Genomic DNA, 24,603 nt, shown 5'->3' on the forward strand with positions numbered 1-24,603 from the left:
AAGATTGTTTTATAAGACAAGACAAACGGATGAGAAAGATTGTTTTATAAGACAAGACAAATTTAGTTTGAGTTCAATCAATTTCTCAATATAAATTTTTCTGCACGATGAGACTCAAGTTTCCAAACTTTCCATTTCCAAAACCCAGCACCAGGGTTAAGTTCTAATGCACTATTAATATATTAATTTTAGCTCTTTATTTAAAATAGGCCAGATGTATCGTATATATCTTTAGTAACTTTATACTTAAGCAACGGGGCACTTTTTCCTGCCTTCAATATTCTTGAAGCAAATAGTATCTTTATCAAACTAAAATGGAAATAGTGTTTAAGTTTAAGCAGCCTCTAAGTTCTTTTAAAAAAATAACTTTTACACCTTTGAGAATCTTGACATTTACACTTGGCCATTGTGCAGGATGCATACATCCATTTTAACATTACCATCATATATAACTACTCCCCAATTTCCCTGAAAAAGGGAAATGCAAAAAAGGATACTGATCTGTTTGAGGTCTTCGAAAGTTCTCTGGTAAATTAGCTTCATAAAGTAATCTTGCCTTGGTATTTCCCATCTCCTGCATGCACTAAAAGCAATGACAAAAAAAAGTTCAATTTAGTTTAATGCATTTTAAGATAAACTTGCTGTTCTAATAACCATTTTACATAAAAATTATAATAAGGCAGCATAGGACATATTCATGAGTGAACATGTAAAAAAATATACAAGCCTAAAATTCATAAATGTCCAGGTTACTACTTTTGAGTTAATTCCTTTAATATGATTAGAGTTACTGGAACTTTTGGATAATCTTCTTCAAAGATTATTATGAATGTAAGCTTCTTTGCTCAGTCTGAGACATCCATGATAGACAGAGCAGCGTCTCACTCCAAACCATCAATATCCCATGAGGGGCAAAGCGGGCCCAGAATCGTATATAGAATGAAATCATTCCTCTGTGGAGACAGAAAAACCTGGTTGTTTTAAAACTGTGAGAACAGCTCCAGATGCTGTGAATCACACTGGGAAAAACATGAGTCTAAATTCTTTATCAACAGCCTCTGATTAAATTTTGGAATTTCCAAGAAGCTGGGATGTCCAGAACTGAACACAGGACCAGATGCTTTAGGTAGCACTATTTCTGTAGAAATTGGTAACACATCTAGTGGGGAATTGCATATGGCCTAATGGCTTGTTTTTAAACTAAATTGTTACTGTCCTGTATTGTTATTCGTTTGTACCAACTACTGAACTCTGTGCAATGTCAATCTGTATTCATAACTAAGGGTGGGTATGACTGAATAATTTAATGTTATAATTTGAATCTCAGTCTAATTTCTTTATAAGCAGCTTTTCTTTACAATAATTGTGTTGGCCATCTTGGGTCTACTTGGGGCACTGTATTTTCTTTTGTACATTTCTTTTCAGCAGCTGTTATCCTATGATAGGAATGATTTTTGGTAATTTACTTATTTTACCACCTGGATTTGTATTTTAAATTAAAGGGTGTTCATAAATTTTATCCTTTTTTCTTTTCCAATAAATTTCAATTTTGTTCATCTCTTGTGAGATTGGTCTGTTTCCAAGGAAGAGCAGAATCCTTTAGCACTACAGCTCTATGCTATTTGACTAGAAGGCTAGACTGCTAAAATTATTTCAATTCTTATAGTTTGAACTTTTAATCCCCAGAAAGACACCAGTGGATATGAGTGTGCCATATCACTCATAGGAAGATTAGGCAGATGAAGTTTGTTTGGTATGCTGCTGGAAAAGAGATGACAACAACAGGAATTACCAAGACAGCATTCAAAGCAGAAGGGTGGGCCAGCAGGTAAAGACTCCAAGCCTTCTTGGAGACAAAGTTTGAGAGCCTCAGCATTCTACAGATATCCTTAGCTACCCACTATGGCAAAGGGGCAAAGTTGAATGCTTTCAGCAAGAGAAACATTTAAGGCTATAACATTTTAAAAATCTATTTCAGCAATACATCTGTATTCTTATTATAGCACATGCTTTGGAATTTATTAACTTTATAATTTAGAAATGTTTATTTTAAATATCTTTTTACTGTCATTTTCAGCCATTTTAATAAGTGAATGAAGAAGTCCTCATGTTAGAATTCTGTTTTTAAAACTTTTCATAGGCATAATGATTAAAATTGGTTTGAAAACTTCATAACATAAAAACATAATTCTAGACCCTGATTATAAACATCTGCATAAATATCAAACCATATGGTAGCAAAAAAGGATGATCTTCTTACTGCATATTATTCTTTCTGCTTGTAAAAGGAATAATATGCAATAGAACTGAAAAAAGACATAAATATTTTACAAAAATTATACAAGTTTGGAGACAAAGCAAACTAATATTAGTTCACCATTTTTTGAACATTAAAAATTGATGAAGTATTTTACTACCTGGAACATTAAATTGCAAGCTTGAAAAACTAAATATTCAAACGCTAAAGTGGTCCAAATTTTCTAGAAGTAATCAACTTCAGAATGTGCTATTCTGACCTGTCAGAACACTTGAAACAGACCAATAGAAAGTCAGAAAACCTCTGGAATACTTGGAATTGAACAAGTTGAACAAATTGAACAGAACAGAACAGAACAACCTGTTATTAGTCAGAACCTTTTGCACAACCTATCTTTTGCTAATCCTTGATATGTACAAGATGCCACTAAAATTAGAAAGAAAACTTCTCCCTTGAACACTTACAATAACTTGTTGCAAGATGCAGTTCCCACATAAAAGAGCAATCAATAAATAATTATATTGCTACCTAGAAAAATTATGTTGGGTTTTTCCTTATTTTTAAAATTCAAGCAAGAGTATTCATTTTTATTAACATATACTTTGAAACAAATTCTCCCATAATACAACTTGAATATAACTTTTTAACCTGTATTTGTTCTGGTGTCCATTGGTCCAAATTGACAGACTTGACTCTGGATATATGCACTCCCAGATTTCGATGTATTCCAGCACATCTGATACAAATAAAGACACCTGTATTCCAGGAAGCCCATCGTGGACCTAAAAGAAATGTATGAAAATTAAACTATATAATACTTAGAGTACTTAAATATCCATCCATCCATCATTTAAAAAGAAAACTTGTTTTCAGCCTTCTCTAGATTAAAGGCTATTGCAGTCAGAGTACAGAGCATCCCTGGATCACATAACTGAAATTCAGTAGTATAATACCCACTTTGTTGCACTATGAGATTTTTCTAGTTTTATTTTTTACAACCCACTTCAATGTCTAACCTCTTGGCAGTATAGTATTTTTTTTAAAAAAATCAAATAAAAACAAAAGCAAAAGGAAGAGACAAATCATGCAAATGGCAACCAGAAAATGTCAATCCAGTGCCGTTTTAACAGCTCTACACAATGCCAAAAAGGAAGGGGCTGCTTGAACATCTGGAAGCAAGGAAGTCCATACCTAGACTGCAACAGCTATTGCCCATAGCTCAAGTAGAATAGGAATTCCGAGTTGGATTTTTTTGCTATGTTCTTCTTGCCAGACAGGCACATTTAAACATGGCCATTAGGTGCCTAACCACCACTATACAATAATGAATCTTTGTAGGCCATCAACAGCAGTCTGAATTGAGCTTATGTAATATCCATTACATAATAATGACACCACCCCCAAATGATTTATCCCAGCAAATTCATGTGTATGTTAAGCAACATGATATAGATGTTAAGTGACATGGTGGTGGTGGGGGCATTGAATCCTGTAATATTCTTTACTGAAACATTCATGGCATTAAAAACTATCTTTGCTGCCCTGATTACAGACCGCAACTTCCCACTCACATAGAACAGAGATACAGGACACTGATTCCCAGCCCCTGTAGGCTGTCTAGGAAGATACTATACTTAACGGTTTCAAATGTTGCCATTTCATCACTAAGTCTGAATCTTGACTGGCAGGAATCTAAATAAACAATTTTTTCTAGAATTGTCTGTAGTTATTAGACCCTGTGAAGTTGGCAATCTAAGGAAATACTTTCTAGAAAGTTTTTTATTGCTAGCAGGGTAATGTAAAATGAAATCTGAAATAATTCTCCCACACCACATACTGTATACCTACCGTGTTTCTCACAAAATAAGGCCGGGCCTTATTTTTTTTGACCCCCGAAAAAACGGCTAGGCCGCCTTTTCGGGGGTGAATTAATTCCCCCCCCTGCATCCTCGGGCAGGTGGCGGCGGCTTGGATGTTGACCTCGGTGTTGGTATCGGGAGACCTTCAGCCACCGTTGCTTTCCCTTCTCCCCGTGCTGCCACGGCATTTAGAACAACGCCATGGCGTTTGGCACAGCCATGCACGGCCAGCCAGGGCTCCTCCCTACAACTGGAGCCCGGCGGAGACACTCAGCTTCAGGTGCTCCTGTCGCCGCCTTCCCTTCGCCTTCAAAGGAAAAGCCAATTCTTTTAAAAACGACGCCCTACTACTGGTATGACAAAGACTCCCCTGCCCGAAAGGGCAGCCCAACCCCACATGGGGAGGTGAATCTCCTGGGGCTGTAGCACAGGATCAGCCCACCCCGGGAGAAGTGCCCAGCCACCAGCCTTGCCTAGTGCTGGGCAGAGCGTGAAGAGCTTCACCTGGGGCGCCCAGCGCACCTGACAGGCAGGCTCTCCTTCCCGATATGAACTGCCCCACCAACGCCGAGGTCAATGCAGGCTTAATTTGATTTTATGCCTATACAACATGCTGGGACTTTCTATTGGGGGAGGCTGTATTGTTGGAGAAACACAGTAGTATAATTAAGGTGGATTTACTTTCTTACATTCCCCACTCCCCTGGATCCAAGAATCTTTTCTGAAACAAACCTGACTCCCCTGGTTTTTCCATCTAGGTCAGGGGTATTAAACTAGCGGCCCACAGGCTGGATGCATCATGCGCAGGCCACACCCACCCCATCTCCTCGAAGTAAAAAAATATCATAATACCTCACGTGATGGCAACATGACACATGATCTAGGTTTTTCATCACAGTTACTGAGCATCTACCACCTTTTCAAAAACCATCGTTAAAATATATCAAAAACAGTTAGGTCAAAGGAGCATGTCTTCAAGGTAGAAAGGGACACAAATACCTCTTTTAAAATAAATGGCATGACACCCTCACACGCACACACTTTTTTAAAAAAGCACTGAACATTTGCCAGATCTAGCTGCTCACCCTCTCCACTCCAACTGCCAGATGGAACCAAGGAGACATGGTCAAGCCTACAAGTGGCACAACTCACATCACAGACTATTTTATCTATTATCTTTGGCTTAAGAAGCTCTAAGGGATCCAGATAATAATATTAGAACCTATTTCGCTCATCCCATTAACTTTAGCTGCCAAGAGACTAACAAAATCATCCAGGTATCCTTCTTTATAAAGGCCCAGATAATCCTCAACAGGCCTGCTAAGTGGTAATCTGCAAACAATAAGCATAGTGAAACTCTTATCAATGTATAATAGACTTAAAGACAAGCTCTTATAGTGCTCAGCTACATAAATTTTGGGTAACACTGTCAGCAGAAAGAGTTTAGAAAAAAAAGTTATAGTGAAATAAATGTAGAAATAAATATGCTAAGGGTCTATAAATGAAAGTACATCCATTTCCATTCGGAAACTCATCCAAACTTACTAAAAATGCAAAATGTTTTAAGATTTTCAGCACTGCCACCTGATGATATCATCCCATTTATGGGACATCTGCAAGGAAAGAACGTGTTGTACTCAGCCAAAAAAATAAAATAAAATCCTTTTTACCTAGTTAGCCCATTTCCACATGTACTGCAGACAAGAATGAACTATTTATAGATTAAATGCAGCCCCACATCCATCTTTCTGTCAAGATCAATTATAGACAAAATGTCACCAGAAACATTAGTTCAAATGGAAAGATTTAAGATGTTTTGTCTGGTAGAAGAGAGGTCTATAGACAAAATGCTGTCAAAACAGTAGAAGTAGACAATATACATCTGTTAAAAATTGTAGGTAGCCTGACCTTCCCCCTGCAAGACTGGCAAAAATGTTTAACTCAGACCCAAATTGTTGGAAATGTGGAAAAGAAAAGGGTATTTATTTTCATACCTGGTGGACATGCCAGGAAGTGAAAAAATATTGGAATACAATTAAACAATGGATAGAAAAAATCACGAATCAGAAAACGGAATTTAATCTGGAAACTTTTTTATTAGGTATAACAAAAAAAAAAGCAATAAAAGAGATAGATATATTATGTTACATGTGGCATTCGGAAAAGACTGAGGTGAAGACTTCACTCCAGTCCGTATTTCCAGCGGGAACATGGACTGTTCCTATTGGCTGATGCTGTTTGACAGCCAGCTATAAAAGGAAGCTGTCAAACGGCATCAGCTGTTGTCCGCCAGCTGGCTGCCTTGTTAGCGTGGCAGCCGCAGCAACCCTTTATTGTTACAATAAAGTAAAAGCTGAAGTTCGCTCCGTGTTTGCCTCAGGTTATTCCACTGCTCCACAACTCTGGCAATGAGGGTGGGATTCCTATAAGAGGCAACCGGGCAAAGAATCGCTGAGCGAAGTCACTACAAAAAAAGCCAAAGTCACTACCAAGCTGAATGTCACTTTAAGAGCTACTGTCACTATTCGCGAACACGAATTTCAACTTTTCTCAAAAGATCCAGCACCGCTGAGTCGAGATGACTTTGAACCCTGCATTCCCGCCTTTCAGACCAACAGCGAGGGAGTCCTACAGAAACCGATTTGACTGTTTCCTAGATGCCATAGACCTTGCTGACATTTCCGATCATAGGAAAAAGTCATACTTTTTAAGTTTTAGCAGAGCCACAGTGTTTGACACTGCTACGGCATTATTGGCTCCATGTTCAATAAGACTGTTCCATGGGAAGAATTGCAGGAAATTCTTTCCAACCACTATTCCCCTAAGCCATCCCAAATTGCCAGGCATCATGCTTTTAGGAGACGGATTCAGGCTGAGGGGGAGACTATTAGTGGGTACATGGCTGCCCTACGAACAGCTGCCTTGCATTGTGGGTTTAGAGACTATCTGGAAGACATGTTATTAGACCAACTAGTTTGTGGAGTCAGGGATTTAAGGCTACAAAGACGTCTATTGGCTAAAAGGAATTTAACCCTTAAATTAGCAATTGAAGAGTCTCAAGCTGCTGAACTATCAGCACTTTCAGTAGCAGAAATTCAGGGAAATCCAATTAGCCAGGGCAGCTCAGCTATCCATTACGATGAAGCCTCCTCAGAAGAAGGCTATGAAAAGGCTAATGATGTAAATTGCCTCAGGCAGCAAAAAACCAGTCAAGGGGAAAACAGGCCAAATTCCAATCTACTTCCATGGCATCAGCCCATTTGCCTAAACTGTGGGGGAAACCACCTCAGGGCATCCTGCAAGTTCAGGAATGCCATTTGTCTAAAATGCCAAAGGAAGGGTCATTTAGCCAGGATCTGTCAAGCAGGAAAGACTTTTGCCCAAAAGCCTCAGGCAACCCAACATCTCCAAAAACAAGTTGAAGACTGTTCTACCTCCTATCAAGCCAAGCTGACTAACAAAGGCTCTAACAAAATTAGTGTTTTTGTTTCCATAGAAGGAAAACCTTGCAGGATGGAGGTTGACACAGGCTCAGCACTGTCCATCATCTCATGGAGCACCTTGAAACAACTACTTCCCAGAATGGCTAAGAAGAAGCTTCACAGTTGCCAGTTAACCCTACGTGACTACCAAGGCAGAACCATCCCAGTCATCGGAAAAGGCAAGTTTTTTGTACAATTTCAAAATTTTAAAGGTCACTTGCCTTTAGTGGTAATGGATGGTGCCCTCCCTAGCCTGATGGGGTTAGACTGGTTCCCTGCCCTTGGCCTCCATATAAGCGGAATCCACTCTATTACAAATGCTGAAGTGGACACCTTGTTTAATGACTATGCTGATGTGTTCAGCGAGGGGCTGGCCTGTTATTCAGGAATCCCAATATCTTTCAACTTGGACCCTCAGGCAGTACCAATCCGCTTAAAGCCTTGAAGGATACCTTTTACAATCCACCCCAAATTAGACATGGAGCTTGACAAATTAATTAAACAAGGTGTATTAGAGCCTGTGGACTTCGCAAAATGGGAAACCCCTATAGTGACACCCCTGAAGAAAGAGGGAGCATAAGAATCTGTGCAGATTACAAGACGTCATTGAACAAATATTTACAAATCAGCGCCTATCCAGTCCCTGTTATCCAGCACCTACTACATTCTTTTGAGCCAGGAACCATTTTCGCTAAATTAGACATGTCACAGGCCTATCAAGAGTTCCCTGTTGATGACACACGCTGAACTACAAACTATTGTAATGCACAGGGGCGCTTTCAAATGTAGGAGCCTCCAATTTGGCGTAAGTGTAGCCCCAGGAATTTTCCAATCCTTAATGGAAAGACTTCTTCAAGGATTACCGGGCATAATTCTGTATTTTGATGACATTTTAATATCTGCCCCGACAAGCCTCAGTTACTGCAGAGTCAGAGGAGACCTCGATCGTTTCAGACAGCATGGTCTTAAGTTAAAGAAAGACAAGTGCACTATTGCCACCCCATAAGTAGAATTTTTGGGATACAGAATTGATGCCTCTGGTATACACCCAATCGAGTCCAAAGTAAGGGCTATTCAGGAGGCACCCATACCAACTAACAAAACTGAGCTACGGGCCTTTTTAGGACTCCTTAACTTTTACGCTTCACTTTTGCCTCATAAAGCTTCCATTGCAGAGCCTCTGCACAGACTCTTGGACAAGCAATCCCCCTGGCAATGGGGACCTAGGGAAGCCCATGCCTTCCATGCTGTCAAATCATTACTTACATCCAACGCTGTCCTGATACAATTTAATGAACATTTACCTTTAGTTTTAGCAGCAGATGCTTTTGGCATAGGTGCTGTTTTAAGTCATGGACTGCCTAACGGTTCTGAGGCACCCATTGCCTTTTTCTCCAAAACTTTTTCCCCAGCTGAGCGCAACTACAGCCAAATTGACAAGGCTTTGGCTGCAGTTGCTTCTATCAAAAAATTCCATGTTTCTATATGAACACTATTTCAAGTTGATCACGGATCACAAGCCACCGTTAGCCCTTCTGTCTGGTGAAAGACAAACTCCTCAGATTTTGTCTCCAAGAATGGCCAGGTGGACCTTATTTCTGGCTGCCTGTTCCTATACACTGGTTCATCGACCTGGCAAGAGTCTATGCCACGCTGATGCTCTTAGTCGCTGCCCCCTGCCTGTTCCTGTGGAGGATCCTGCACCAACTAATGCTGTTTTCCAGATCAACGATCTCAAACTCCCCATCACTGCCCTCGATATTGCTGCCCACTCTTCCAGGGACAAGGGTTCAACTGCAAGACGGGCACATCTAGCACTGCCATATCGATCAGCTTAGAAGGCGTTGGAGTGCGTCTGCAGATGGCCCTCAAAACGTTCCTGCAACAGAGAAACCGCCGGCGCCCAAAGAAACTTCCCTCGGATCCAACAGGAACGCAAGCCTACCCGAACAGCCATCTGTCCCTCGCCCAGAAATGCCTGAAGCTGAGACGCCAGCTTCGTCAGCACCAGATGTTGCCCACCAAGCAGAAAAGTTTCTTCCAGCAGCAGCTTCGTCAGGACTTAGAAGATCTGGCCGCCTGTGCAAGTGCCCGAGTTATCTGAAGGATTATGCATGCTTTCTGGGGGAAAGGAGTGTGGCGTTTGGAAAAGACTGAGCTGAAGTCTTCACTCCGTTCCGTGTTTCCAGTGGGAACACGGACCATTACTATTACTATTGGGGAGCTGTCAAACGGCATCAGCTGTTGTCCGCCAGCTGGCTGCCTTGTTAGCGCAGCAGCTGCAGCAACCCTTTATTGTTACAATAAAGTAAAAGCTGAAGTTTGCTCCGTGTTTGCCTCGGGTTATTCCGCCGCTCGACATTACATATATTAACAGCTGCAAGGATTTCGTACGCACAACTCTGGAAGGAAAAAAGGGTTCCACCAGAAGGTGTAGTTATAAAAAAAAAATAGATTGTATAGAGATGGACAGGCTAACGATGAAAATAAAAGACAGACGATTCAATTTATTATAGGGCCTGGTATGAGTGGTTTAGAAATAAAAAGAAAATAAAATGGCAATTAGGAAAAGAATGAGGGAATATGTAAATATACCATGGAGAAGATTGAGATGTAAGAATAAAAGATATTGATTTATAGTAAGAGTAAGATGTAATGGTAAAGGAATAAGTAAATACATATACTGAAAAATGTGAGGAGATGCAAAAGTTGTCTTGATGTTGATAATAATGTATAAAGTTTTATTTTATGCTTTTAAAATTTGGAAACTTAATAAAATTTATTTAAAAAAGAAAGAAATTGTAGGTAGCCTGTACATGTCCTGATTTTTTCCCCACACAATGTTATTTCAAGTCTTAATTCAGAATTTTTGAGACTATTAACCCTACTGAACATGGTAAGGTTGAAGAATTTTGAATCAAGACTGAAACATACAATGTTGTACCAGCAAACAATTATAAATTGTCCGTTTCAAAGTAAAGTGGCTTTTGTGTCTAACCCTTCAGCTATTTTTTTCTATAGCTCCTTAGGATTTACAGTTAATATGTGTGAAAGCTCTTCAGTCAGCACACTCCTGTTATTGATTTTTGTAAGCTGCTCTAGGAGTTTTCTCCAGTTGAAGAATGGGATAAAAATACTTCTGATGATTATGTTGTTATCCTGGTAGAGAGCTGCTTGTTTGGTTAAGGCAAACTTTCTATAGTCTGAAGTGGATTTTAAAAGGTTTATTCAGACATTGCTAGAACTGAAGTTGCTTATCTGTTTAAAGCGTTTCTACCCATCAATCCTGAAGGCTCCTAGAGAAGCTAACAGAACTTTAATAAACCGTAATGCAAGACGTACCTAAACTTATCATTGAAATAACATGAGGTAAAGGAAAACGGGGATTAGGAGAATGACGGTAAAACAACCACAAGACCAATTTTTAAAACTAAAACTCTTATGAAAAAAACCAAGGGATAAAACCACAAAATGGAGCTGGTTTCTCTGCAGTCAAGCAGAAGGAACTACTTTGAACCAGAACACAAAATCAGAGACTTAGATTCTCTATGTCTTTAGCTTATACTCACTATTGGGGAACCTCAATTATGCATTCAATAAGAAAAGCAGTCTTGGCATTGTATTCAGACATAAAAGCTTCAAAAACAAACTCCAATAAAGATATATATCCAGGAATAGTTTATACTATCAGGTAAATGTATGTACTGTCAGCATATGCTTGGGCATTAGTGTGACTTCATGATGCATTAAATGTGGAACTAAGACCACAGGGACATTTGTATGTCTACCATTCACTATTTCAACTTAAGGATGATTCAACAAATATATAGTATCAGCACAGATACTGTATAAGAAGAAATAATTATTAGACAGTCTCCCCTCCCTCCACCCACCTTAAAAATAAACCAATTTGTTTTGACAATATGATCTAATCAAGAACGGAAGTTACAGTTAGGTCCTAAAAACCCAGAGTCTCTCTATGAGGGAGATGGCCAAAGTTTAAATATATCAAAAAAAACATAAAAGACTATTTTTCTCCCAAATTCCGCATACAAACAGCACAATAATAGTTTATGTAAGTATATATCATCTGTAAAGAAAATAAGACACAAAATCCTAGGAAACTTCATCAGTTTTGTACAATTAAAAACAGAACACAAACAGATACAAATGATAAATATTACAACTTCCTCCCTATTCAGCAAAGAATTGTCTTCTTGGGTGGATGAATCTTCATAGTAGGTTCACAGTAGCTCGTTTTCTATTTAATGTGGCTCATAGATATACTTAACTTGAGCAGTCCAAATAGGGCGAGAAACTTTTGAGCAAATTATAACACATTATTCGTTACAGCATTATCCAAGATGTGCCCGTTAAGTTTGTGGTCTCTCACTAAGGAATAGAGAGCCATGCCTGTTGACCTTCAAACAGTACTCAAGGGAAAACTGGTAGCTAAGAAGATTGTTCTCTTTGGTGGCTTGGTCCATTTTACCTACCAAAGCAGCTGCGGTCTGGTCCTTGTAGCAATGAGCCCTATTGCTGAGAGGGTGGGGATGAGATAAGTAGGTAATCTGACCAATGTCAGTCTTTGATTCTTTTGAGGTAGAATTTGCTGGTTCCCCAAATGTCCAAGTTGTCCCACTAGCATCTCTAGGATTATGGCTGGATGTGGGCAGAAGGACAGACATATGTTCAGGTGTGGTGGAAGACAGTTGCATATAGAAAGATCACATATAGTTTATCTCTGATTGATCAAGTTGAAAAAAATAACACAAAATCTTTTAGGATCAGGTGGAAATCCCTGGGAGGAAATGAGAGGAAGAATTTATATGAATAGGTGGAGCTGGGTGTCAAACTCAAGGCCTGGGGGGCGGATCTGGCCCATTGGGTGCTTAGATGTAGCCTGTGGGATTGCCCTGGAAACAGTGAAGGATCAGCCCGCAGTGCCTCTGCCAGTGAAAACGGAGCTTGGATGGACTGTGGGAGGTCCTCCTAAACTACATATTCACTGGCAGAGGGTTGCAGGAAGTCATTGCAGCCAAAAACAGAGCTTGGGATCCCGTTTTCACTGGCAGAGCGCTCAGGCCACCACAGGCACCCCCAACACAAGTAACATCGAGATGACCAGGTTCACCCTGGCCAGGCCCAGCCTGGCCCCCTGAGATCACACACAACCCTGATGCGGCCCTCAATGAAATTGAGTTTTACACCCTGAGGTGGAGGCTTCAGAAGGTAAGCTGCCTGTAGGAAATTCTTGATATGTGAATGTGTAGAGATGGATGATCCCAGGGAATCTGCAAAGGAATCTAGCACCTTAATTTATGGGGTTGCAGGTCTGCTTCCAAAAAAGCTGTATCTGAAGAACTGCGGCTATTATATATCAGATCCTCTTGCTGCACTGGCAGAAGCTGCGCTAGTGAAGTGAGAAATTCAGATCTGCTGTGGCTTCAGAATAATTTCCCAATACTACAGATACCGTAAAGGAAAGAAATATTTCTACACTGAGTGATATAGAAAACTATGATTCAGAAATTACTTGATAGCTCACTGGATATTAGACGTGCCTTACAGTCTAAAGAGGAAAGCATTATCTAGGCAGCTCAGATATTGAAATCTCAGAAATCTCTGGTAAGAGAAGCAAAAGAGTATCTACTTCTTGTATGTCCAGGAAGGGTGGCTAGTCTCTAGATTGAAAGTAATCTAAGATATTTAAGGAACCGCATCTCCCTAGTTATATCTACCCATCCCATGAGATCCAGCAGAAGCATATAATGGGTCCCATCTTCTCAGTAATGTCATCTGACAGGACCCAGGAAAAGAATGTCTTCTGCCATGGCACCTACTCTTTGAAGCATCATTGTCCCCAAACTAAGATTGGCACCCACCCTTTTGGCCCTTACAAAGAGCTTTAACGCTTGTCTTTTGCCATCTTGTCTGGGAATCCAACTGCAGTGGTGTGGATCATGCCAAGTGGCTACCCTATTAGTAGCTGGACTGCACTGTCTCATATTATTTTTTAAAAAATTTTATGGTTTTAATCTATGCAATATTAAACTACACACATTAAACTTGTGTCTGCTTTATTGCTTGTAACCTTCAACAGGGTGAAACAGTGCATCACAGGATAACAATTCTGGAATCAATGTACTCCAAATTGGCTAGCTTACAGAAAGTGTCCAAAATCTGGAACCAATGGCTCCCATGGGATTGAAATTAAGGGTCATGCGATCATCAGTCTCAGAACTCCCTGCCAGCTTCAGAATAACAGAGTTGGAAGAGTTACTTCATACAAGGAAAGCCAAGAATAAAGCTGGCAGGAAGTTGGAAGTTGCTCCTGCTTCCAACTGCTTTTTTGCCCACCCATGATTGTTCTGTTTCTCTGTTTATGTAAGGATATAACTCTGAAACGGTGACCCAGTGGGTCACAGATTGTCTTGCAGCTTTTATTTTTAGTGTGCTTTGTTTTATTTTATTTTATTTTTGCATTGGCTTTTTATGTTTTAACTCTGTGACCCTCCCAGAATCATGTATGTGAGATGGATCACAATAAATTGAACAAATAAATCAATACAATAAGACTTTAGGATCTCTATTTAGAACCAACCAAAACATTTGAGATCCAGGATGCCTTCCTATTTCCTTTATTTTCTGGCACTGTAGAGTTTGAGTAAAACCCTAAAAATCTTTTCTGTACGTGATGGCTCTATGGCTAAGCAGAAAAGCAATGGTTTGGAAAATATCTAGGTTAGAGTAGTCTATAAATGCCATCCCCTTGGCTAGCTTGGCAGAGTATCACTAAAGTGCCTTGGAGTCAACTCTAGGGTCTTTGAAAATTATAGGACTGTTCCTCAGAACATAAAAGCAGTCTTTGACTGCTAGAATATTGGTGTCTCCTTCAGCCTTCTTTTAAAAAAATATTGCATCTATAATTAGGATTCATGACTATGTCAGTTCTATCTTTTTCATTCCCCAAACAGGTAGGCTACTGGAGCACCTACCAACAGGATACAGTTAAGATGTTTGATATGACATTTCTTTGCACCCTGAGTGCCACGCAATGGAGTGACCTCCTGTTACTCACCCCATCCCTCCTGCCAACCTAGCAGTTTGACAGCATGCAAATGTGAGGAGATAAATAGGTATTACTTCAGCAAAAAAGTTACTGAATTCTGTATTTTCATGCTCGCCACATGATGACGGAAGCATCTATCAGACAATACAGGCTCCCTCAGCTGAAAACCATAGGTGAGATCGCCCCCTTGAGTCGATTACAACTGGACAGGGAAACCTTTAAACATTTTTTTTCTTTGTACATGGAGACATTCACTTAAGACCTCATAATCCTAATCAGTGTAACTGGGAAGGTGATGTCAGCTGCTGTATCTGCAACTAATGGGAATGCTTTGGCTTCCCTTTGATTGAACAACTCATGTAAAATTTACAGGGATTGAATTCCCTTGAAGACAATGGTGTCATGGACTTTCTTATATAGAAGAGTGAAAGTACTATGTAAAAAAAAAGGGACATAAAACCTTCCTGGAGTCCCTAGGAGTTATTTCTTTGCCATGTTCCTCCCAATAACTATTCTTCTTTGTCCATTTTCTTAGAAGACACTGAACTATGAGAGAAACTGGCACCTAGGGAATTCATGCACAGAGACTGAGGAAATACCCTAATAGCTATGCTTCTTCTTTTTCCTGACTTAAGAGGACTTCTGAGGAATAAAATGATAAAGTGGCACTAGCATTTCCATCTTGGGTGCTTTTGGGAATTGCCCTTATTGCAAGTATCCATGAGCGGGAAGTACGATGGTGCTTTGCTGTACTGAGCCTTCCCATAAATGGTACCTCTATATGCATAGCTGTGGAGCCAGCTTGCTTACAGAGCCCTGGTAGCGCAATGGTTAGAATGCAGTTTTGCGGACAAACTCTTCCCACAGCCTGAAGCTCAATCCTGACAGGGCTCAAGGTTGACTCAACCTTCCATCCCTTCGAGGTTGGTAAAATGAAAGGGGAAAAAACTAATAGAAACAAGTTCTTATATTTTACTAGGTTATTGTTGCTTTTGTTGGATCTATACACAAAACTAACTTGGTTCTTCTTTTATTTCCAAACATTGACCAAAATACCTAATTTGAGAGGGAACTGATTTTTAAGATTCAGAGATAATCTTGGATATTGTGGCTTTCATTTATTAGAAATCCTTTTGCTTAATCTGGTATTCTTAACATACTTTATATATTAAACAAATATAAATTACATCAAAATTGCCAATGATACAAAGATGTATTTCAAAGAATGTGTTTCAATGGTTTATTATATAACAGAGCAAGCTATTTAAAATCTTATAATGCTTATATTCTAGAACATATCATGTCCAACAATCCCAAAATTCTGCCTTTCTTCACCCAGCTATAACTAATATTTATCTGGAAGAAAGCCATGTAGAGGATTGTAATATTGAGCCTTGTACATCTTTTGGACAGAGTTTAGACAATTTGTACTAGAAGCCAAAATGTACTATGACTAATTCCAACTGCACTAGTTTCTAGATATTGTTTAAAAGTATTATTAAAGATCATGGAAAAAATTCAAAATACAAGCAAAATATTATCCTGAATTATAGGCAACTCTAAAGGCCTTACTTTAAACACATTTTTGTGAAAAGAACTTTTCCTTAAAATGAAAATGTCATTTTCTACTGCATATAAATAGAAGGCAACGATCAGTTTTCAGAATTTCAATTGACATAAAAATTACTATCTATTAATATCTACTCTGAATGTCTAATAATTTCAATATGCCTGTCAGTGAGCAGGGCCGAAATGTATTCATATATTATAAATGTAGGATGACTTTGAATATTAATCATCTTTCTGTAGTTCAGATTATCTTTATTATATTGATTTAACTACAGGATAAAATGCAGAGTGATGACCACAGTACTCCCTGTGCTTCCCCTGGGGTAGGAAGCCGGAAAATAGCTTTGTTGACATCTGCCAATCCCAGAGGGTTCTATAGTTTCTCTCTTTATTAACAGCTAGCCTTTCCTGATATTCAAGGAATTGTAACTTAAAGCAAATCAGAGCATTTCACTTGGTTAATAGTTCCACCTAGTGGCACAGTCTATGTATGCACACAATGAGCAAATGAAACATTAAAGGGTGGGGTTCTGTTCTTCTTATTTGAAACCAAAGATAATGAAAATATGACTAGGAAAAGTGCACATGGGTATGAAAGAAATATGATTTATTTCTTAAATGCACAAAACTATCCAGTTTGTATAGAAAAAGTTATATTATCGTTGCATTTATTTCAAGGATGGAAAAACAATGTGATGCTTATGGCCACCACGGATATTTTGGTATCCACAAGATCAGCCAATTTTATACATGCATGCACTCACCCCTACACACAAACTAAACACATAAAACAGGAAACTGGCAAACACAAATGAAAATATCAGCTTTCAAGTATGATTCACATTTATATCCATTTATATTCCTGGTTGAAGCCTGTAGGAGTTTATACAGATAGTGTTAAAAAAAATATGTGGCAATTATTTAGCCCAGAAAAATCAGAAAACGTGGGAAATCAACTCAAAATTGGTTTTTTGTTATTAGTAGGAGAGAAGAATAAACATCAGGTTTTCATGATTCTGTTATTATAACCTAGTCAATCAAATGGAGTTCTAGTTTTTATTTTTCCTGACCTGGTCTACCTCAAAGAGCTAGCTAACAGAGGCACGCTGTCATTAAAAAACATTTTTTTAAATGGTCATGGCTTGACATTTATTCTGAAGTAATATGAGGGTATATATATTTTTATTGATTTATATATGCAGTATTTTATACTGCTTTTTGTTAAAAATTATTAATAAATACAGTGAGATGCATAATATAGTAAAATGCTTCTGTCTCTCTTTACAACAGAAGCACATGATTAGGTCAGCTGATAACAAGAAAAATTGATTTAAGCAGGTTTTCATTTGTGGTAAAAAGCATGCGAATAGTTCTTCTGACATTACCTAGCACTATCTTGCTTTGTAAGTCTTTTTTTTTTTAGGGGAAAGAGTCCATTAAAAATAAGTCCATGGTAGCATGCTATGCGACCTGAATCTATAGAAATGAAAATTAATAACTTGGTATCTTTTATTCTGTGTATCTTTGTGTATTCTAGCACACAAAGCAAAGAAATTTTGGAGAGCTGTAAATGACGACTTTTAAGTCACAATCTAAAATTGGCTGCCTAAACGTTTGGTGAAAAAGCAATCCGATCTTTAAACCTGAAGTTTTATCAGTAGATAATGCAGGACCTGGATATCCCTTCTGGTCCTTTTATTCTATGCGTCATTGCTTTATTGCTTCTTGGAATCAATCATCTTTGGAAAGCTAGCTAAAATTCAACTGATAGGAAATTCTGAAAGCCCAACTGCTGATCGTTTTCTTTAACCACAGAGTTGACTCCACTGTACTTTCTACTTTTTTTTTAGCCCTATGCTTTGTTACTTTGCATTATTTTTCATGCCAAAGTAGAAGTTTGAAATGCCAACTACTATGTTTTGACGGCTCCAATTTCTTTAGGGCTGAATCTAATTAAAGTCAAATAGGATGCATTGAACAAATGACATTATATATACACATTCCTGATTGTCAGACACATTCTTGTCAAAGCTTTCGGACATGTCTTGCTGTGCTGTAATAGGCTTGTTGAAGCTGCAGTCTCTAAACCTCCAGTGGTGTTTTTTTTCTGCCTTTTATGGTTTAAAAAAGGAATTCCACTGAGACTTTAAAAAACCTTAATATACATACCTCCATAATTTAAGATTTTTTTTTTCTTTCTGTTCCTAAATTAATGTCCCTCTCTGTAATCAACCATTTTATTTCTGTGGGTTAGGGATAATGTGGGACTTGCCATTCTAGATGCTATTTTTGAACAATAAACTATATGTGGATAATAATTCCCTAAGGATAGGTGGCTTATTATCATTTATATCTATCTGGAAAATGACTACAGGTTTCAGTTCATATAATATGTAAGGAGCTGATAAGCATTTCAAAGCTTAAAATGACATGCTTGTTATTCTTCTCTGAAATAAAAGATTTATGCTCTGCTTTACATTATTATTTCCTTTGTTTTCTCCCACAACTGAAAGGTTCACAACCTCTTTAGTATGCTACTAACATGGTTAACTGAGCTAAATTGCTCATGTTGCACTTATGGCCCCTCAAAGGATGTCCTAATATTTTCAGAACCCCTGCTCACTCCCTGTTTCACAATTCCAATCTTTAATTTTTTCTCATTTTCTCATTATTATCTCAAGCACATTAAAGCACCGTGTTAGAGAATGACATATTACTATTAAATTTTTGTAGAAAATCTAGGCATAACCTTGAAACAACTGCAACTGAACCATCTTTTTCTTGTTTAGTCTACTGTAGGACTTAATTTACCTAATATATTATAACTGAAAAAAAGATTCAAATATTTCCAGTTCTATTGTACTGTTTAAACATGCAGTTCTATATGTGTGTGTGTGTGTGTGTGTGTATGGTATTCAGCTTTGTTTGGGTATTTTCCCACATCATTGTAGCTGTGCTTTTAAAGTTGTAGCAACGTTTCGGCAGAATCTCATCTGCCATCAGCAGGCTTCTGTATAGTGTTTGTCTGAGTCAGACTTTCACAGCCATTTCATACACACACACACACACACACACACAAACACAAACACTGAGCAACAATGTACCCATGGTAATTTGTCTAATCCTACTGAGAGCACAAAGTTGAATATAAGGCAAACATGACTTCCTTACTAATTTATACATGTTATCAAGCTAGAAATGAAAATACAAAACACAATATAAATGAATACTGAATCACCTTGAACATACAGTGAGAAAGCATTCAAGGAAGCATTTATGAAAAAAAATCTGAAAAGCCCCTCCCCCAAAGAAAAGTTATTTGCCTAAATAAATGAGATACAAACTCACCAAGATTTATATGTTGATGCTACTCTAGTACAGCTGCAGGCATACATCTGAGATTGCACATACGGATCAAAGAAACATCCCTTTAAAAGTAATAAATGGTGCTGAAAATGAAGGGCAAAACCATGTGCACAGGTTAACTATCAATACAGTAATTAGCAACAGCACACTGAAGAAAAGTAATTCTCCGCTAGCATTTTTAAGTGAATTCTATCTTCAGATAACACATATCTGGGAAATGGTAAAGAACTTTCATTGGGGAAAAATGCAATGAAGGAAAAGACTTGAAAAGGATTTTGGAGGTTTTCTAGTCCAACCCTATTCCATTCTGACAAATGGCTGTCCAATCTCTTAAAAACCTCCAATGATGAAGCACCCACAAGTTCTGAAGACAAGCAATTCCACCGATTAATTGTTCTCACTGTCAGGAAATTTCTTCTTAGTTCTTAAATTGGATTTCTCCTTGGTAAGTTTCCAATCATTACTTCTTGTCCTGCCCTCAGCTGCTTTGGAGTAGGTCAACTCTTTCCTCTCTGTGACAGCATATATCCAAATATTGGAAGACTGCTATCAAATCACCCTGTCCTCTTTGTTAAACTAGATCAAGGGTCTTCAAACTGGGCAAGTTTAAGACTTGTGGACTTCAACTCCCAGAATTCCTGAGCTAACAAGACCTAGAGGAGGAATTCTGGGAGTTGAAGTCCACAAGACTTAAAGCTGTCAAGTTTGAAGACCCCTGAACTAGACCATGGTGTCAAACTGGCAACCTGCAGGCCAGACGCATAACGTTCAGGCCACACCCACCCCAGATTATATATTGAAAAATAAAAATTTAATTTTAAAAAATTAAAAAGCCTCATATAAGGAATTACTATTAAGAATAATGTCAAAGTAAGCAGCAATAAAATCAAGAAAATAAGCAAATGATCTAATAAGCTCAATAAAAAAATACCAACCAGAATGTTCTAAAGATTTTAGCATTTGTCTAAAAATGGAAAAGACAACCCTAGCAACAGTAATACAAAATTGTAGTTACACTGTTAAAATGGCTCGATTTTGGTGACTGCCAATGAAATGTGCATTAAATACAGATTTAAGGACATATCCTCCAATTTATGGAACATATTAAGAAGTCTAAACCACACAGAATTAGGCTAGCATCATTATTTTAAGCTGAATCAAGGAAAAACAATGGGAAAAAAGGTACTCCAGGATGAGAGTTCATTATCAATGGCCTTTCCTTTACTTCACTACAGGTACTTTTTTTTAGCAATTGCCCCACACTGGGACATAAATTTACCCTTTTACTGAGCTGAGTTTATGAGATTTGAGAAACATTTCCTGCCATTTGGGTCCACCTGGCTTCTGACACTGTAAAAAAAGGGAAGCTGAAGTAAACTTGTAAGCCCAGTCACGGTCATATGATTTTCCACACTGCTAGTCCCAATAATGGTAGCTAAATGAAAACCACCTATAATAGAAAATAATAGAAGATAAGAAAAAGGAAACGCCTAGGAGAGGCTGAGCTTGCTATAATTGATAGAAAGAAAGTCACTTTGAAGATCATAAACAGCTGGTGCACAGGCCATGAAGAAAAAGAGAAGGGCGAAACACATCAGCCTTCCTTACTTGTAAGGTAAGTCTTCTCCAAATTTTGTTTCAGGAATAACTACTTGGCCAGAATAGCTCAGCTGAATTTCTGAACCACAATATTTTCTTTCATATATAAAATGAAACACACTTCCAGTTTCAAACACATCCCTGTATAATCTGTTTTTACCATTCTTCCAATGGCCACATTTTGCAAGGGCTAGTTTTAACGGCAATCCAATAAAAGATATTAAACCACCCTAGTGTTGAAATAACATTTAGGAAAGTCAGACATTGCTATAACAAGTAAGCCAAAGACAAAAACAAGGCCCAAAAGACCACTCAACTAGTTTATCTGAAGAAAGAGTGCAGCTTTAGAATGCTATACTGCGTAACTGCACCCATAGGCACAGAATCCTTAACCAATGCCACTTCATTTCTTTCTTGGTAAGCATTTTTATTTGCTTATCTTAATCCAGAACCAAACTATCTGGGCACAATAGTTTTATTTTTTTATTTATTAAATGTATATGCCACCAATCTCACCATGAGGCAACGCTAGGCAAACAAGATAAAAACAAGATAAAACATTATAATATTAAAATGATAAACATTAACATTAACAAAGATGTCTAAGGAAGGAAGGAAGATACAATGGGATGAGATAGGATCCGTAATCCAATGTTTCCACTACATCTTAGGACAAGAACATGGAAACAAGAGAAGAATTGTAAAGACATCTCAGAATATTTCCATTTATTTCATATATCATCTGATCTCATAGTGATTCATTTCAAAGCCAAAATAGATTTGAAGCTTTTTAAAGATAGGAACATTTTTCACACCTGAAGGAGGCCTGAACTTTGCAGCTTTCAGATATTTAATGTAAATGGTGTTTTCTCTTAGTAAGATTTTATCACTACGTTTAAACTTAAACTTTACAATCAGTTAGTGAATCCTAATAGAATTTTATCTCTGTAAATGATAGAATAACCATGAGAAGCAGTGGTGACCGGAAATGTCAATTTTAATATTTGATATAGTAAATATCAATAAGTATAACCCATACAAATAAAAAAGTTTCTTGCAGTCCTCCATAACTTTTTAAAGGGACCCTGAGAGAAAAATTTTTAAGAAGTACAACCCAAAGAAAAGTATGGTAGATTGGTAGATTGGGGTAAAAATAAGTTACTTTTAAATGTTCAAGTGAGAGCTTCTGTCATAATTCTTTAATAGTAATTCTGATATGATGGGTTTGACTGCAGCAATGGGAACAAGGCTGCGGTGAGGAGCAGATTGCCCAGGCTCTGCAGCTACAGATTTCCAAGTCTGAACCTTTTGAGATTCTGTTACATGTCCACTCTGCATAGCCTATGTATAATCTGAAATCTATCCTGTACTGGAGGGATGGGGGTAATTTGTGAGGTGAATGAGTGGCTGCTGGAATTTTTAGTTGGTTGGTTCATTTAATTTGACCGCTTTGTTTACCTAGTGCCAAGGGCAGGAACACCTAGGCTTGGGTGTGTTATGTGTAGAAAATTGATTGGATGAATTTCAGGTTAGGGAGACTAAAGGCAGGCTGGAATAGGCGAAGAAATGAAGGCAGGTGATAACATCAGGTGAATAGCAGGCGGGTGAAAACATCAGCATCGTGATGGGAAGAGGGAGAGATGATAGGAATCTGATATTCATAAGGGTGATATGATTGAAGGCTCCAATTGATCCTGCATTCCAGCCCTCAGATCAGAATTCACCTAAGACTAAGTCATTGGAACCTTGGTGGCACTGGTTCTGGGCTATTAAATGCTAGCCGAGTTTGCAGTATGACCATTTTTACCCATGGATGATCATGGAAGAAGCAGGCAGCTTGACATGTATAACCAAGCCTGATTGGCCCAGTATTTCCTTCTTGTAGTTGTTGTGCCTGACTAGCATTAGCTGTACAAGGGATGAGCCGTTGTCATCGTGGAAGACTTGATGGCTTTCAGAGACTCTGCCCTGAAGATAACTGGATATGACATCTTGTGATAGAAACTGGGCTCTAGGAAACAGTTGGGTTTGTTGTTGCTTGTTGTTGCTCTATTAGTCTGCCTGCTGCTTAGCTACATCCCTGAGTTGCTACATTCTTTCACTGGAGAGGATTTGGAGACTTCTGGTGGAACAGTCTAGGGCAGCTAAGGAGTTCATGGCCACTATATCAACCATGGACCTGACTCAAATGAGTATGTGCCTGGTGCTTACCAAGGGTCCCATGCTATATCTGATTTTCATCTTGGGGCAGTTGCAATGTGATCTACAAATCAGGATATTAATTGTCCTTTGTTATGACTGTATCACTCTCCAATCATTTGGTGTTGCTCCAATCACTTGCTGGTGCTGCTTCCTTTGCTCCCAGAAAGGAAAGACCTATTAGAACGGTCTGCTCCAGGCTTCTACGAAATCCGCTGGGCTTCCAGGTTAAGCTTAGGACTTTCCCTGAGAATTTGATGGATGTTTATCAAAGGACTTATTCTCTATCTGAAACAGGTCAGACTCTTAAGTGACCTCTTGCTGTTTGTTGATTACAGAGAATTTTTCATTTTCTCCAGGAAATGAAATGTTAGAACAGACACCTAGGATATCATGCAGGAAGCTGAAGAGTAAACCTCAATGAGTGCATACTTAGGATAACATCAGGTTGACATCATCAGTATGTTGATGACACTCAGTTGTCTCATCTTGACCTTGGATCAGCCAAGTGATGCCCTCACTCTCTTGTTAAATGCCTGAAGGCAGTTGGAGCCTCTATGGGGAGGAATAGACTCAAGCAAAATCACATATTTAGACCATCTAGCTCAGAGGGTTTTCTGAATGGGCCTACACATCCACTTAAGGCTGGTATGCAATTTGAGAATCTTCCTGGACTTTCACTTCCTGTTCAAGAAACAGACAGCAGCAGTGCCCAAGAAACCTTTATAGAGATCCATCTTGTGTACCATCTGCATTAGTTCCTGGATCAAGAGACCTTGTTTATATTCCACTCATGCCTTAGTCATTTTGCTTGTGGGCTACTTGGTCCAAAATGAACATGGGGAACAATACAGGCAGCTCTCACAATGTCCCTGTAATACCTCTTTCTTGCAAGCTGTATTGGTTATCAATAGGTTCTGAGTGCAATTCAAGGTACTGGGTATCACTTATAAAGTCTCACATAGTGTAGGAGGTAGTTACAGTCTGCTATGGCTTCTACCTTACATAATTAGAAAGAGTTGGCTCTTGGTCCCACCAATAGAATGGTATTATCTAGCAGCACCCAGGAAGTTGGAGCGCTCTGATGGAACATCTACCCTCTGGAACAGCATCTCCTAGGAGATTTAAATTGTATGTAACCTCCCAATTTTTTTAAAAAAGCTTGGGACCCCTGGATCTTACCCCAAACCCTGGAATAGA

The 24,603-nt window shown here is 38.5% G+C and overlaps 1 protein-coding gene across 2 annotated transcripts in view; it reads right to left on the reverse strand.

Annotated features, from left to right (window-relative positions):
- The window catches only part of SMAP1 (small ArfGAP 1), a 64,944-nt gene that overhangs the window by 36,768 nt on the left and 3,573 nt on the right, over positions 1-24,603 (reverse strand). For both annotated transcript variants that reach the window (XM_026695160.2, XM_026695161.2), the window contains exons 2-3: positions 2,906-3,039; positions 498-583 (exon numbers count right to left, since the gene is read on the reverse strand). In XM_026695160.2, the coding sequence (XP_026550945.2) occupies positions 498-583; positions 2,906-3,039 (220 nt within the window). The remainder of the gene's footprint in view (positions 1-497; positions 584-2,905; positions 3,040-24,603) is intronic.

Source organism: Pseudonaja textilis, chromosome 1 (genome assembly GCF_049901715.1).
Source record: "Pseudonaja textilis isolate UNSWEBS1 chromosome 1, rPseTex1.2, whole genome shotgun sequence".
Lineage (NCBI taxonomy): Eukaryota > Metazoa > Chordata > Lepidosauria > Squamata > Elapidae > Pseudonaja > Pseudonaja textilis.